This window comes from Parasteatoda tepidariorum, chromosome 2 (genome assembly GCF_043381705.1).
Source record: "Parasteatoda tepidariorum isolate YZ-2023 chromosome 2, CAS_Ptep_4.0, whole genome shotgun sequence".
In the NCBI taxonomy this organism is placed as follows: domain Eukaryota; kingdom Metazoa; phylum Arthropoda; class Arachnida; order Araneae; family Theridiidae; genus Parasteatoda; species Parasteatoda tepidariorum.
Window position 1 is genome coordinate 596277 of NC_092205.1, and position 18122 is coordinate 614398.

At 31.1% G+C, this 18122-nt stretch overlaps 1 protein-coding gene across 1 annotated transcript in view; it reads left to right on the forward strand.

Annotated features, from left to right (window-relative positions):
* Nucleotides 1-1556: 1556 nt before the first annotated feature.
* Nucleotides 1557-18122, forward strand: part of LOC107453405 (ribosomal RNA small subunit methyltransferase NEP1) — a 36876-nt gene continuing 20310 nt past the window's right edge. The window contains exons 1-3 of the mRNA XM_016070234.3: nucleotides 1557-1775; nucleotides 7220-7315; nucleotides 16497-16638. Coding sequence (XP_015925720.1) covers nucleotides 1632-1775; nucleotides 7220-7315; nucleotides 16497-16638 — 382 coding nt within the window. The 5' untranslated portion in view covers nucleotides 1557-1631. The remainder of the gene's footprint in view (nucleotides 1776-7219; nucleotides 7316-16496; nucleotides 16639-18122) is intronic.

The following is an 18122-nucleotide window of genomic DNA, read 5'->3' on the forward strand; positions in this document are numbered from 1 at the left end:
ACGTTGTGTGTGATCGAGATGAGACTGAGTAGCAACTGCGTGAGGAGGTGGATAATGATGCAGTCACAAGTAGCAAGTCAACTGTTCAATGTGGACCATCCAACGAAGTAGGCGTTACTGCCGATGTAGGCGTATCCAGATCAAAGTGGGCGTTTTTTTGCCAAGGTAGGCGTGTTCAGATCACGTCCGAAGGTCACCAGTTAAGTGCACATGGGTAAGCCACATGCAATTAAATTAATTACTTAAAGATTAATACTTAAAGTTAAATAAGTATCTAAAAGGAAATTAATATATGCCAGTCATAGATAAAAAGTAAAACATATTTAATGAAATAGGAAATTAGTAAATTTACATCTTGAATAAAATAAACACGTGCCTTAGCACGAACGTGAAAATTACGACGCTACACTGGTCGAAGCTGTAACCCGAATGCGGGAAAACAGTCTCTGTGGCAGGGTTGCCAACTTTGAATGTTCACGCCAAACCGGCGCTCCAGGATAGTTCGGTATCGCCGTAATGGCGAGACGATCCGCTGCACATTTATAAAATTTTGATGTGTGGTATGTTATCAAAAAGTAATGAAGGGATAATCTATGCCTATATTATTTGAAAATGAAATTTTCAAACGAAGAACATTTCATTTGGAATTCTGCGGATTTATAAAACAGGTGAGTGTTATGATTCTTATAATAAAAAATGTGCTTGTAAATATTTTTTTTCTTTTTTACGTCTGATTAAGAACTATAAGAATCAGAGCAACTGAATGACTGTTCATATAGAAATCGCAGGTATCCGTCTCATACAACAACGCCCCCTGTAGTTCGTTGCGATAACGAATTATACAGGCATTATACTTAATTAATATCTTACTTAAAAAAACAACAACTATTTCTAATTTGATTCAACCTTCAGAACATACGATTATTTTTATTCAAATATTATCAAAACCTAACTAAAATATATTATTTTTGGGACACACATAAAAATAAATCAATTCTACTTTTAGTAGATATAAGAATAAAATAATAACGTGTATTCCTAAAAATGCGAGCAAAATATTTAAGTTTCAGCTCTGCCAACCAGAAGTTAATAATCATAAAACAAAGCTATTTCCTCACATTGTAAAAAAAATAATAATTTGAAGATTATTCTGACCTATTTAGGAAGCAGGCATCACAGCTAATCTAATTTATTAAGATCTAAACAAAAAAAATTACCAATTATATATAGTATGTATCATAATAAACAACATCTGTAAAGTGAAACAGGAACTTTTGCTTATCACCCATAAAAATCTGAATATTTTCATATAAAGACTGTCATAATTTAGCCAAAACTTGCTACAAAGTTTATTTTAGCTCTATTCTACACGAAAATCGGCCGCAAATACTTAAAAAATTTAAGGAAAATGTAAAATTTGCTAATTTATTTCAAAATGACATCAAAGTACCATAGACTTACATTAGAGTGCTTGCCACCCAATTGATTGTAAAAAAGGATCGCGACGTCACGTGCCGTGCGGTTTAGACCACAGGTTTAAAGTTAAACCTCGTTCTGACAATTCAGCCTAAAGCATTTTGTAACTCAACTCAATTTTTCGAAGTTTGTTTATAAATAAAGTGGACTTAAACATGGCTCTGAAGCGGCAGCACGTGATGATTGAAAATGATGAAGAAGAAAATAAAGAAGATCTCAAAAGTATTCCAAAGCATATAAGAAAGCAAGACAAACGACTGATCATCGTATTAGAAAATGCAAATCTTGAAACAGTTAAAGTAAGATAATCTCAAAAATGTTTTGAAATAGTCTAGACAAAACAAAAATCAAAACTTTTAAAAATGTTTTATTTAAATAGGTACTAAAGTCGTTCATTAAGAATATTTGGAGAAATTTCCATATCGGGGAGATTTCCATATCGTGATCTGGAATCATCCGTCAAATTAATCTTTCAAATTGAAAAAAATACGTGTAAATATTTGCTGGTTGACCTACGAGTTAGTTCCCTTTGATATTTTTTGTTTATATACTTTTTAGCTGCCCGGAAGTCGCTGAGACTTGGCATAGAAAGGAATTTTCAGTGAGGGAGGAGGAATTGATAGCATTCCAGGCATCATTTCAGCTTCTGGGATTTCATAGACAGTATAGTCCAGATGAAAAGATCAAAAGATGTCACTATTTGAAATATTTCACAAAAACAATATCTTTTTCTCACCTTTCTTTGCAAAGATAAAGGAAGGTGACAGGAGAATGATTGATTAAATGGCTTAATAATATTTTAAGTTGTGGATAAAGCAAAAATTTAGATTCTTTAAAATGGTGGAAAGTTGCATATTTCCTTTTCTAATAAAATAGTAGAAATAGTTTTGTAAAGAAAGTTTAGATAAAAACTGATGTTTCAGGGCATAAATGACTCTCCGGTTCTGGGAGTTATCGCCTTGCGGAAAAGGTGCACAGTGACTTATTCATAGAAGATTCATTGGGAACTAAAAAACGTCTGTAATAAGAGGCGCCCGTTTTGTAGGATTGTCCTTAAAGTTTCACTGTATTCGTATCAAAGCAAATAATAGTGAAAAGCCAAGAATATAATGTTGATACATATCATCTTTTTGTTGATTTCTGTGCAGGAATCATACAAAAGCAGGTACATAAGACATCAACATAAATGGCGAAAAGTTCTATAAAATAATAATGACAAAATTTAAATTTTACAAGACATATCAATTATAACTGTTTCAAGCGTTCGAGATGTAATATCATCAATCAATTACTATCAGAATTATGTGGTTGTGAATAGCACCCAGTTGTTAGCCGTATTCCTACTGGCTGATTTTTATTCTCATTTTAGGGTTTTCACTTGCAACTAGAAAGCGACTATTAGAAACTTTTCTTGCCCTTGGGTGAACGACTAACTGTGAAAAGCAGTAGATTTTTGGTGTATTTTCGGTTTTTTCTAATACATAAATATCCTCTATTTTTAATCTTTGAAAGTGCCTGAATAAATTGAAGTATGGGGGGAAGAAGGAAAAAAGGAAGCAAATTTTTCCCCTTTCGGTTTGCCTCATTACACTGGGTCTTCATTTATCATATTTTCCGTTACACTCCTCATCTGCAATTGAAGAAATGCATTATAGTTGTTATAATTTCCCACTGACGTTCGTCACTTTTGTATACGAAGTTATTAAGTCTGCACCATGTACAGTGTTTCTTTGTTCTCTAAATTCATTACATTAACTTTATTATCCTCAATACTTAACTAAATGTTGTTTTACTACTTTTTTAATTAATTTTTATTATTTTCATTTAACTTTCTACGTTTTATTCTTCCATATTCATTTTTAACAATTTGGTATAAAATATTAATAAATGACATTTTAAAAGTTTTCTAATGTATGCGTACTCCGAAAAGAAGTTATTTCTTGCAATTGCAGTTTTTTTTTCATTTAATTTTACATTTTGTCAAAGTTCTTCTGTTTTGGCATTTTTCTCTTCTGATATATCGCTAGATGATGTAATCGCTTTTAATATTTCTGATTCTGACTACCGCATGCAGAAATATTATTGCCCTCACTAACTTTTGTTGGTGTTGCTAATCTCAGAATCGTCTAGCTGTGCTAGACGACTCCCATGAATCCGAACACTTCCAAAGAGTCCATAAAAAGACTGGAGCAGGACCTCATCTTTACCGAGCCCCAAACAAAAAGAATATGCGCAGGGGAGGCCATGTCTGTCGAGTACCAATGACATTCAGGGTAAGTTTTTTGGCCCCGGTTGAAAGTAAGGGATCTTGTGTGGCCACTCAAGAAGCGTGAAAAGGCAGTTTGATGGGCTCTTGGTCTAAGATTGAAAGATTCTCGTGGTTTTTTTGCAAAATGCCAAGATTGGTTAGGAGGAGTTCTTATGGTCTTGTTTAATTTCATTTTTGCCAGGGAAGAAATTTCACTAAAGGTCAGCTTCCCACAATGATCAGTGTCTTCTTCGGCAGCGGATTTGGCCCGGAAGTCAGCCTTCTCATTCCCATCAACCCCAACATGTGAGGGAATCCACTGAAAGTGTATAGAATGGTTGGATGAAAGCCTGTCACAGATTCATGTGAAGAGAATTTGAGCAGCTTCAATTGACCCGAAGGTCTAGGGCACTAACTTTTTCTTTTTAAATATCATTTTTTTTTAATTCATTAAATTATAAAGTTTTTATTTATTTTATGAACAGATATTCTTATTTATATTATTGCCCCCACTATCTTTTTCTTTTTAAATGTCAGCTTTATTCATTAAATTAACATCTACTTATTTAGGAATAAGGTGATTCAGGCAATTTCTTTTCAAACATAGTAATCTTTTTCTTATTATTACTTTAAGAAATAGTTTATGAAATTATTTAGAAATTAAATAAAAATTATATTTCAATATAACTTAAGATTTTCTGGTTTGTTTTTTGTGATGTTGAAAAATTCATGTTAATGAAGTTCATGTTTGGAATATCTATGTTTGATTGTGTGTGTATTAGAGTGGGTAAAAAAAATTTTTTTTTAGAATTTCGGAACATTTTATACAGAAAAGTTGCCTATTGTAATAAAAATAAAAATGGCAAAAAAAATTTAAAATAGTACAATATCTTCTTTTTACTTACCGTACTTAAAATGAATGAAAACTTGAAAAAAGTAACCCCTTTTTAAAACAAATTTAGTTTTTTATTCTTCTTGGATAGTTTAAATAACTTAAATTCTGATAAATATTTTTTTTTTTATGTTCGCACAACATTTTGGACACGAATCTTCGCGTTCATGTATTTTATCCAAAGCTCCTGCCTCAAGTTTGGCACACCTTTTCATAGTCTGGGAGTGATAATAAAATATTTTTGTATTTCTCTCATTCATACGCTGAGTCCTATCTCCATCCTGTCCCATTCCAGACTGTTGTCAACCAAATGCATAGATTTTACATAAGAGGGATCTTGAAAAGCAGGGCAAACTGTCACAATGAAAAAGACTGTTAGAAATTTTGTACTTTCAACCTTAGGATTACTTTGAAATCATTAATTGGAATTCTTGTGTTTTATATATTTCCCGAATGCTGTACAGCTTGAATGAAGATAATATTAAATTACCCAATAGTTCTGACACTTTGTATTAGAGAAATATCAAAATCTCCTCGCCGCTCTCAAGCTGGGGAAAAGAGCATCAAACTTGTGAGGACATGAAACATATAGTTCTTGATCAGTTATGCCTCAATTCTTCAAATGAGAAACCTTAAAAATTCAGTAAACAAAGAAATCCAACTCCTTGAAAATCTTTATATACAGCTATAAATATAATAAAGTACTCCACCAAAAAATTGAGTGGTTATTTGGGTAGAATGTAGGTGGAACTCAATGTGCAACCATTTTCACATGACGAGTTCTAAATTGGTCTGTTCCAACATGCGCGAATAGATACATAAGAAAAATTGGTAAACTTTTTTTTTTTTTACCTTAAAGGTTACACGAATCCAAAAAATTTAATTATTGATCAAAATTTAATTTATTTAGTTTATTCAAACTATCAAAAAAGCGTAACAAACTAAAGCGTGTTTATTTAAGAAGTTTTAGCCAACTTAAAATAAAATGAAAAGGATGTGATTTTTTCTAGTTTTCATTTATTTTAAGTATGATGTGCAAACAAAAGATATTAACTGATTTTAAAAGTTTTTATTCTTGTTACAATAGACAACTTTTCAACACTGAAGCATTCTGAAATTCATTTTCCCCCCCAACCCATTACAGTGTTTGTATATGTTACCGGCAAAGTATGAAATCCGGCATTGTATAGAATGCCTAAAATTAGCCGGCAAAGTTTGAAATGATTTATATTTCACACATTGCCTAGGCATTCTATAGAATGCCAAATGAGAAACCGGCAAAGTATAAAATTCATCTCCGATTCGTCAAAATGTCATTCAAAAAGGACAAATTCAAAACGTCATCCGATTTGATATTAATTTATTCGTCGATATAATTACATTTATTCGATATTTTAATACTTAGACGATAGATTAGAACAGTGTTTCCCAAACTTATGTCTTCTGTGTACCCCTTCTAAATTTTTCGTAACGCTGTGTACCACTAAAAAAAATGAATGTAATTTTTACTATAAAAAAATGCTCAAAAGTTAAAAATCACAACTGGCTGTTGACACCCCTAATTATTAACTGTTAACTCTGCAAAAAATAGCCAATAGAAAAATACGTTATCGTAAATTTTCATGGTTAGCTTTGTTTTTAGATAAAATTTCGTGAAATTTTCGTTTGTTGCAAGATATTTCACATAAGAACACGTACCCCCGCTAAACTGTTCATGTACCCCTGGGGGTACGCATACCACACTTTGGGAAACACAGGATTAGAAGAAACATCAGTGTTTGGAGTATCGGGCAAATATATACCGGGCAATGGCACTTGACCTTAAAAAATATCAGTGCAGGGTATACCGGGCAATGTCCCTTGACCTTGAAAAAACATCAGTGTAGGATATACCGGGCAATGTCCCTTGACCTTGAAAAAACATCAGTGTAGGGTATACCGGGCAATGGCACGTAACTAGACCTAGTATGATTAGGCCTTTGGTGAATGTCCGAAGTATATACTAGGTCTAGTTAAGTGCCACTGCCCGGTATACCTTACTCTGATGTTTTTTTAAGGTTCAGTGCCATTGCCTGGTTTACCCTACACTGATGTTTTTTTAAGGTCAAGTGCCACTGCCCGGTTATATTTCCCCGATACTCCAAACACTGATGTTTCTTCTAATCTATCGTTTAAAATATCGAATAAATGTAATTATATCCACGAATAAATTAATATGAAATCGGAGGTAATAAATATTTCGGACATTCACCAAAGCGACTATGTGATAGTCAACATTCACCAGTGAAAGTCAACAACCACCAATTTCGCTCATTCACAGTAACATGCACATTATTTACATAATAACTTCATCGGGACGTTTGTTTCATACTTTGCCTAAATAGCATCCGGCATTCTATACAATGCCTAGGCAAAGTATGTAATACTTCTCACATTTCATACTTTGCCTAAAAGCGTTAGGCATTCTGTACAATGCCTAGTCATTCTATACAATGCCGGCATTTCATACTTTGCTGGTAGCATATACAATGCATCGCCCAATTGAGTTCCATTGTTTTACTTCAATATTTACTTATTATTTTGTTTCCTTAAATATGTTTCAGAATGGTCAACAACATGAATTGTTGAATAGTGAAGATCATCTTCATATCATAAAAAAGAAAAAGATTACGATGTGTCGTCCAGATATAACGCATCAGGTAAGGGTTAATTATCAATCTACTTTTAAAATGTAATAGTTATCGGTGTGGGAATATTGTCAACTATTTCTTATTTTTAAATTTCTTCTAAATGTTGCTTTAAAGTTTATGATTGATTTCTTTTTAAGAAATGTCAATAACACTTTGGTGCATTTTTGCTAAATTTGGTGCTGGTAATATATTTATTATTATCATTTAAAACATAGATTCTCAACCTTTTTAACATTGCCGCCCCCTTAAGAAGCAAAAAACATATCAACGCCCCCCTTTGTAAAAATCCAGTTATTTAGAGCATGAGGATGGAGGGGTTGTGCTGAATTATAAGAGGCATTGCACCAAATCACCGCATGAGTCAGGGGCAAAAACTACTAACTCATGCGGTTCTATGCTGATTCGGATTGGAAAATATGTGTCGCATAAATTCGTTTTACGGCTGGTACTAATGCTGTATCAGATAATCTTAATTTATTATATTAGTTTAATCTTTTTTTTTTCTTTAACATTGATTTTAGATTAATTTTATTTATTAAATAGTGATTTTAGATTAATTTTATTTATTAAATGATTCTTAATTTAATAATTTTATTTGGGAGTATTAAAATTAAATTTGAATAACGAAGCATGCTCATCGTCACCCTACCACCCAAAACTGACGTAGCGCCCCCTGCCGGCCAGAACAAGTCCACCACCCCTCAGCATACTCCCAACGTTCCCAGGGGAGCGTTATCGCCCCCGTTGAGAAACAATGATTTAAAACAATTATTGCCCTAATTTTTGTTAGGATACTAACTAAACTAAAAATGAAGAAGAAACTAAGAATGGCCAATACAATCGTTTGGCAGTATGTATGATAAAAATTGTTAAAATTTAAGCAAATTAAATTTAATATAGAACCAGAAAAAATTTCTCACATATACTCTTTTTTTAAAAAAATTAACCATTTTCATTCAATTCAAATCTAATGCCTTTGTAGCAATTGTGAGGACTGTTTAGTTCAGGTTTAAAGTTAAAGCAAATATTCCTTGGAACTTTCACAGTAACAAAAATCAGAAATAATGACACCTAATGGTGTAGAAAAAATATGACTTTGTCAAAGGGCCATTCAAAACCTCTATGTGTGCCGAGTATATAAACACCATAACCTGACAATAATATACGAAAGAAAGAAGAAGAAAAATTTAATTTGTCTATTTTAAAATGATTGTATCTTTTCTTCCCATGAAAGACTCATTGACTAAAAAAAAAAAAAAACTCTTCCTTTTTAATATCATTTACTTAAAGTTTTATACTTAATAACTTCTTTTGTTTTTTTGAATACTTAAAAATTACAGCTAACTATTTTATTGAAATTTGAAAAAGTTGTTACTGATATTTGTTTTACTATCAGTAAGTAATGTATGAAATTTTTCTTATATTTTAATATTTCAAAATATTGCTATAGAAAATTGTTATGTATGTAATTAAAAATTTTATTGCTAGATATTTTTCCGATTAATTTTTCAAATTATATAATTGCATTGCTAAACGATTTTCTGATTGTTTAATTTTATTGTTTGTATCATCGGATAAGCCTTTCTGGTCATGATGGCCAATGTAGGATACTTTCCTGATTTAGGCAAAGATTCATATATACCCATGCAGCAGCGGTGTGAGACAAATGTTTTGTGATAATTTTGCTGTCCTGTATTTGTTTAATAAATGTTTTTTTTTTAATTACCTATGGTCATTGCATTTTTCTACAATATGTATACAAGGTTCCCACCGTGCTTAAAAGTCCTTAAAAGCTGTTTAATTTTCATTTCGGAAAATAAAGGACCCTTTAAAGTAACTTAGTTTTAGCTCAAGGCTTTTAAAAGTACTTAATTTTCTGTAACACTATAGTTGACAGAAACAATTTTTTGAATCTTACAACAATTAAAGAAGTTCTTTTATCACCTAGAATGTGACTGCACATCGAGTGTAGAGCATTTTGAGAGGCAAGATGGAGGGTGTGCGGGAGCTACAATTCAAGAAATTCAGCTCTACTGGAAGCGAATGTGATTATAGAAACAAATTAAAGCCCTACGAAAAGAAATAGCAACAAAAAAAAAATATTTAACTCTAATCTATAACGGAAACCGTTTAAAAAAAATTTTTATAATCTTTCAGTGTGTAATAAATAACTGTAAATTTATAAAAAGTGGTAAAAAAAGGTTTTAAAATTCCCAATTTTACTGAAAAATAAACAGTTCTGTATTAAACAGAGTTTGAAAAAACAAGGATTTTTTTGAAAAATCCCAGCCCATCTGTATTTTTTTTTTTTTTTTAATCAAAAACCCAGGTTTTATCCTGTTTTTCTTGAAAACCCAGGGTGTCTTTAAATTTTTATTCCTGAGAACTTTATTAAAAATACTGTATTTGCTTCTAACAAAAAAAAATTTAATATTTGCTGTGTACTTTGTTTCAATGTAATCATTCTTTGTGAGGATTTAGATTGTAGTACAGTAGAGAACCAATTATCCGGGATGCTCGGGACCATCGCTATCCCGGATGTCTGAATTTCCCGGTTTTCTGGATCGACCAAAATGCGTCGTTAATCGATGTTTTATCGACCTAAATTAACTAATACAGTAGGGAACCGATTATCCGGAACGATCGGGACCATCGCTATTCCGGATAACTGATTTTTCCGGTTTTCTGAATCTCTACAAAAAGCCGTTTTTTTATTGTTAAACCCAACTAAAAAAAATTTTTTTTTGGAAATAATCTTAAAAAGAAGAAAAAACGATGGAGCAATACACTAATGATTATTTCGAAAATGATGGTAAGGTAAACATCTTTCAAAAAAGAACGAAAAATCCTAAAATTTTATAAGGAAAAAAAAAATTTNTCGAACCGAAACGATAGTTAAAAAACGGCACTAGCATAAATATTAAAACCTAGAACAAGGCAAGATCAACAGACTTTAAAAAAAAAAAAAACTAATGAAAAAATTTGGTAATACAAATAATTTTATTGAGTGCAAAATTTATCATGAAAAAGAAAAAAAAAACGTAGTGGAATCAGAAAAACGAAACTGCAATCTGCTTCATAAAATAATTGTATGCTTAAATTAATAAACAATTCTCCTTTTTTTTTTTTGTTGATAAAAACACGATATTTAATTACAGCAGATGTGATTCCACACCAATAAAAACTTGCAAATGATACTGCACTTGAATTTATTCAGAAGAAAAAGATTTTATTTTTATTAATCGATGTCAAATAGATAAATATATTTTTCTCTTTCATCTTCTGTTCACTGATATGCATTTTCCCCACCCCCCTCGTAAATTAAACAGAAAACGAAATCAGCATGCCACACCCTTGAGCTTGATTGACGGCCTAAAAGAAAAAATAAAACATTCCTCCCTTCCCTGCCTTCAAGGTCACGGAGGAAATGACGTTTCTCTGGGTAAACGGGGAAAAAAATTCTCTCCTTCCTTACATTTTCCTCTACTCAACTTCAAGGATGAGTTCATTTCCGCTTTTTTTCATAATCATTCTAGTTTAAAATGGCGGGAAAACCGATCAAAATTTTTTCCCGGTTTTCTGGTTTCCCGGTTATCTGGATACCGGATAAATGGTTCTCTACTGTACTATAATTTTTATCTCTTAATGACAATCAGATTGTTAGTTAAAAATTTAAATCTACTCAATTAAAAGACATCAATTTTTTTTTTATCATAGCTATTAGAATAACGTTTAAATTTGGACTTTATTAATCATTTTATTCAGTTAACATTGCAATTTAATATACTATTTTGTTTTTTAATTTTCTATTCAACTTTTGGTTACTTTAAAACAAGTTAATGTTTTTTTTTTTTTTTTTTTTTTTTTTTTNCCCAATACCAGGTCCAGTTAATTTTTTTTTTTTTTTTTTTTTGTTTAATATTGTATAAACTTAATTCCTAATAACGGTTTCGGTTGGATATAATTCTATATAAAGCTCATTATAAAAGTAAATATAACACAATTGCTAAATAATAATTTTTAAATGGTTTAGTTACATATAGTTTTCATTACTGTTTCATAAAATTTTTCAATATGTTTTTTTATAAATATATATATTTTATGAAATGTTACGTAATAAGGTGATATTACAGGTTTAGTTTATAATAAAAGAATACCTCAGATAGTTTTAAGCTGTTGATTTGGGATAAAAATCGAATCGTGATAATAGTTGAGAATAATATTAAGAAAAGATGATAAAGAAATACTTCAAGTAAATGCTTTTAAAAAATGAAAAAATAAATTATTTATAGGTTACATAATGCAACTTAAAAATTTTCTTGCCATAAGAATGTGCTGATAACTTTAAAAACATATTAAATCAATTTATTTTTATGTTGCATCTATAAGTTGCTAATATACAAGGGTGTTTCGAAAAGTAAAGATACACTGTACGCCAGAGGAAAAGAAAAGTTTTGGCGAGCAATTTGGCAACACAGGTTTTAACCTTGAATCGTTAGCTTTCTCCTCGCGGTCGTTCGGCATTTCAACGTTGATTCTGGTTGGAGTAGGTCGTGTTTAAAATGGCTACAGCGATTCGTAATCCCGCCAAATGCGAAGTGCGCTCCGTCATACATTTTCTTCATGCAAAATATCAGAGGATATTCACAAAGAAATTGTTTTTGTTTATGGGAACGTTATGAATAGACAAAATGTAACGAAGTGGTGTCGTCATTTCTCTGAAGGTTGGACCGATATTCATGACAAACAAAGAACAGGTCGGCCATCTATGATGTCCTTCTTCAGAGAACAGAGGAAGCAATTCGTGAGAATAGACGTCTCAAATTGAAAGAATTGCGTCAGATCATACCGGAAGTGTCAATGACAACTCTTTATGAAGTTGTGACTGTCAAGTTTGGGTACAGGAAATTGTGTGCGCTCTGGGTTCCAAAAATGTTAACAGAAGAACACAAAATGAAAAGGATGGGCTTTGCACTCGACTTCTTCACACGCTATGCAGAAACAGGTGATGAGTTCCTTGATCACATTGTGACAGGTGACTAGATGTGGGTTTATCACCATACACCTGAATCCAAGCAACAATCAATGCAATGGCGCCATTCGAATTCACCCAAAGCCAAGAAATTCAAAACTTCGATTTCAGCGAAAAAAAATCATGGCTTCTGTTTTTTGGGACAGACAAGGCATTCTTCTGTTGAAATTTATGCCTCCCAGAACGACAATTAAAGCTGCTGCATATTGCCAGACTTTGAAACGTCTTCGAAGAGCAATTCAAAACAAACGCAGGGGAATGCTGACAAATGGAGTCCGCTTGCTTCATGACAACGCTCGGCCTCACACAGCGCTCGTAACCAAAGCACTACTCAAACAATTCAAATGGCAAGTATTGGACCATCCGCCATACAGCCCGAACCTTGCGCCCAGCGACTTCCGTTTATTCCTTTACCTGAAGTCACATCTTGGTGAAAAATCATTCCACGACGATGATGAGGTCAAAGATGAAGTTGAAATGTGGTTCCGACAACAGGCGGCAACCTTCTATGACTGTGGGATACAAAAGCTTGTGCACCGACTTAACAAATGTTTGGATAACGGGGGTGATTATGTCGAAAAATAAAAAATTCTAAAACCTTATTAAATTTCTTTGAAATCATTAAAAAAGGAATCTAAATTAGTTTCATAGATGTTATCAGGGGTCTGTTTCGTAGAAATTTGGGTCCGCTAATGGACCCTTAACAAAACATCTTTTCATAAAAACGGGTCCTTAAATATAAAATATTTTAACTTGAAAACGGACCCTTCACAAAATCTTTTAATCGGACGCTTCACAAATTTGTTTCTCTTCATTATTGTTTTGTTAATCGAATAAACCCTACCGAGGGGGAAAAAAGGAAAGAAAGACGATGTAAACCGATTAAGTTTTGTCTTCGTCAGACGCCTCTTCTGTTATTTGTCTAAAATGAATATTCTGCTTTCAGCAGTATAGGCTAAATACCAAATATATGTATGTTGCATCTTTAATTTAGTAGCAGTAATTGCTGTTTATTTTTGAAAATTTAATTTTTTTGTATTATAATTTTACAATGTTGAGCATAATCTTGTATCTATTTACAACTTAAAAACTCTTTGAAAAAATTTTTTGCAATAACAGGACCCTATTTGTACAAGTTCATGAAAGCCGGACCCTGATTCTATTCACAAATTACGAGTAATTTTTTCACAATTTTACAAAAACAGGACCTTTCACAAAATGTCTGGACAGAGCCCTGGTTATTAACCCATAATGTGGAAATATTTTAAGTTTTTTTCCAACCCCATTATTATATTTGTTATTTTAAAATATTATTATTAAATAAATTATTAATTATATTTTTATAATTATATTCATTGAAAATATAGCAACAATAACTTAATGATTTATGCTGCTATTTACTTGGCATTGGATACAGTAAGTGCCGTGCCTCTTATATGAAGGCATTTGTTCTGGTCAGAGTTATATATTATGAAAGTTTTTTATGTTCAGATAAACTTAATATATAAACTTATAATATATAAACTTAATTTATGAGTTCAGTAACATTTTCAAGCTACATAAATAATTTAATTTCATAAAAACTAATAATTTTTATAAATGAATTAACTTGATTTAAATCACTGTAACCAGCCTGGATATTCAACAACAGCAAAAAAAAAAAATGCAAAATTATTATATCAAAAGTTAAGCACTTGTAATGGAAATTTTGTTAGTAAAAACAATAGTAATTTAATTTCAATTTAAAAAATATGTGTAAGGCATTAGGAGTCCCAATGTTCTATAAGGAACAGATACTTCACTTTTCCGTTATAATTAAAAAGGACATTAATTATGCTCCTAAGACAATTTGAATGCATTTCAATTTATGAATCAATTTAAATAATCTTCAATTATTTGGAAATCTTGTTTTAAGGACAATAATTTACAATTATATTGCTTTTGAAGCGAAACCTATTGATTCAGTAAACTTAATTTTGAATGGAAAAAAACATCTTTAAAAAAGTGAGTTTATTCAAGTAGACCCACCAAGAAAAAAAAAAAACTCTCCCGCATTCGCCTTAAGTTTCCTGGGCCCACTTCGGTTAACCCTGGTAATAAGTACAATTATATCAGTACTTGCAATATATATATATTTTTTTAAAGGAAGGTAAATAATTGGTACTGCCACTGTGGGTATATGTATATTTGATGATAAACAATTATTATACGATTTTCAATAAGTTCTTCAATTTTTCAACAAAAAAACAAGGTCTTTAATTTTTGCTTTGTTAAAAGGACATAAACATAATACATATGTATTATGTTTATGTCATGGTATTATGTTGTGGACATGTAACATAAAAAGCTAATCTTTTTATGTTATTTCTTTATCTAAATCTTCTTAATTTTTTATTATTAAAAATTAAATGCTTCCTCACACTTCATTATTCACATCCTGCTTCTTATTCTATTTTTGTATTCAAGTATGCAAAAATTAAAATTTCCCCTTAAACCATATTATTCCTTCGACCAATTGTAATTACTAAGATTTCCAGGGTGCGTAGCGTTTGTAAAAAGTACTTAAAGGTGCTTTTTTTGGGGATTTCGTTTTTAAAAGCTTTTAAAGGTGCTTTTTTCAGCTGGCGTTTTTAAAAAGTGCTTTTTTTTCCGAATAATTTTTTCCCCCTGCAGTGATATCTGGTGGGTCCCATGCATTTCACGAAAAATGGGGAGTTTGCTACGTAATCATTCACGTGGACTTCATGTCGTACCCACGTTATGGCTTGCGCATGCGCGCACACTTGAAACCGAAAGCCGAGTGCTCCAATTCGGATAGAGAATATCGGATCCTTATGAAATGTTTTTCTTTTTAATTTATTTTAATTTTTTTCTTGTTTATTTTATTTTACTTCTAACACTTTTTTTGACGTAGGGGGTTAGGGTACTTTTGTTCTGAGTTCAAGCTCAAGTTGAATTCACTCGGTGATGTGGGAAAGTACTGATTGTTTCGATTTACGCCCGTTTCTTTTTGTGTTTTTTTTAACGCTAAAACTGTTTATAAAAAATTTTTGTTTTTCAGTAATATCATTGATTGAATATGAATTTTTTGAGTGCTTGAAAAGTTTTTAAAAAGTGCTTATTTTTGATTCAAAGATTTGGCTACGCACCCTGATTTCCCTTTCTGCATGGGACATATCATACTATAGATACCACCTATACATGGTGATTTTGAATAGCATCGCGGGCCAAATGTTCAAATCAAATGTATCGAATTTAAAATTGAAAATATTGGTGTTGTATATCAACTTCCTTGGGAAGCATCGTTGCTCCATTAAGGGTATTTAACTTGCATTTCGAGGATTAAGAGGTAATTTTTAACAATTATGTCCTTATATATATTTAGTTTATGCTTATATAAGCTATATTTCCTAATCTAAAACTATGACTGTTTTAATCTATTTAAAATTATTGGAACTGCTTCTCACAGAAGACTATTTGATTTCAAAAAATTTTTATATCTGTAGTATCTATGTGGATTGGCCTGTTGTGCCGGTTTTTACATTTTGCTTTGAGAAAAAATTTTAATATGAGGCACTGTTTTATGTGCATTGTGTTAAACTTTTTTTTATATTTTTGTTTGTTGAAAAATGTCTCTATTTGCAAGATATTCTTTAAGGTTTGTATAAGTAATTTTTTTAAGGTGTAAAATATCATTACGTTTTTCAATTGGAAAAAAAAGTTTAAGGATACTTTTTTGCTGCTGTAATTGATCAAAGTTAAAAAAAGAAGAAAAAAATTTAATATTTGTTCTACATGAGTATTGAAATTTTTATGAAAGTATCATTTAAATTCTGTTTAACAATATAGCCTTTAATTATGTATCTGTTAGATTAAATAGTTGTTTTATAATGTCAGGAGTATTTTTATTTTAACATTCTTCCCCCTCCACTCATGTATTATGATCTGTGAAAAATGTGGTACAAAATGGCTCCCATTCAAAAACTATGTTCTAAAATATCATTTTTATGTAAAAAAAAAAATAATAAATTATGTGCTTAAATTTTTCTACCTTTTTTTGAAATTTAGAAAAAGAATTTTCATTTTTAGCATGAAATCAAGGTCCAGAAGTTATATTATTTTTATTCTACTAATTGATTTTTTTTCTTTACATTTCAGTGCCTATTGATGCTTTTTGACAGCCCACTTAATAGAGCAGGATTGCTTCAAGTATATGTGCACACTGAAAGAAATGCTCTCATAGAAATAAATCCTCAAACTAGAATACCAAGAACATTTAAGCGTTTTTCAGGTTTAATGGGTAAGTTTAAACAACTTACAATGTACAAAATTTCCACTCGTCAGCTCATAATTTTTTTAAATGGTCTGTGTCTTGTATCAAGTCAATTTGTCATTCGTCTTTTTTTCCCAGAGATAGCATTTACATGCAAAGTCTGTGGGAAAATATCGGGATACAACTTGGACAAACCTTTGAGTCCGCCCAACTCTAAATTCACCAAAATGATTTGCCTAGAACATCCCCTCTTCTTAACATATTTTGACTTTGACAAGGAAACATTTCTCAATTTTAATGGTATGTGGATGACATTGAAATCATTAAAACCTTATTGCAACCTTATTCTAAATAAATGTTGTTGTTTTTTTGCAATAAGTATGTCTTATATTTTCTACATTCTTCAATGGTTTTTGTTAACAAAAGGCTCTTTGTATAACATTTGTAAACATTTTAAAAATTTGTGAAAATGGTGGAGAGTAAGAATATTAATTTGACTTGTACATTTGAAACTGAAATTTCACATCTTGCAACTTATGTTTGATTTGTCAACAAGTTTTGTGTTATTTTTTCATTTGCTTGTTAATCATTTGTTCGCTATGCTAATATTTATGACGAAGAAATGTTCTGCATCATCAAAGAATAATTAAGAGATGTTTAGCACATATTTATAGTAAAACCTGTATTATTGCTAAAACTGAATTTTTTTGTTGCTTGGAATTGCTGTCAATAGCTGTTTCCAGATTTTTCTAGTTTTTCTATTTCTCCTGTTCAAATCTAACATTCTCATGGGTGCCACTCTTCACTCCTAGAGTTAATCTTGAGGAAAGAATCAGTTCATCAATTAATATTATCTTTTCCGTCACTCATGTTTCTCTCCGTCTGTTGTCCTCTATTGTGGGAATCTGGCAATGGGCGTGGCTAACGTTGCTCACCTCCATGTCCTATGTTCACAGGTGCCCACCGGGTACTTCCAGCATCTTCTGAGGCGAAAGTTCAGGGCCTGCCATTACAAAAAGAAAATATCTCTTTCCCATTTATTTTATAATTTTTTTTTTCTATAAACATATATCATATTTCTTATAAAAAATAATGAGAAATAAATGATGGAAGCCTTGTTAATTTTCATTATTTTTTAGGAATAATTGAATGTCACACTTTAATTAAAAAGAATGGATTTAATGAACTTCAACCAGGGTTGGGTTTTTGACGTCAAAAAGTGGTTTTTGACATGACACGGGTATAATACTGGTTTAAACCGTCAAAAATGTCAAAAACTAAAGTTTGCCAAAAAAATATATAAACTTCAAAACTACCAACAGTTGCCATGCATTATATTGAAATTTAATTATACTATAGGTAATCAGCAGATTTTAAAATATTTTTTAATTAAAATTAAGGTAAAATAACAGATTTAAAATCTCAGAAATTTATATTCAAATGCATGTGCAGAAAAATTTTGCACAAAATTTTTTTAAATATTTATATTTTGAAAAAAAATTTTTTTTTTT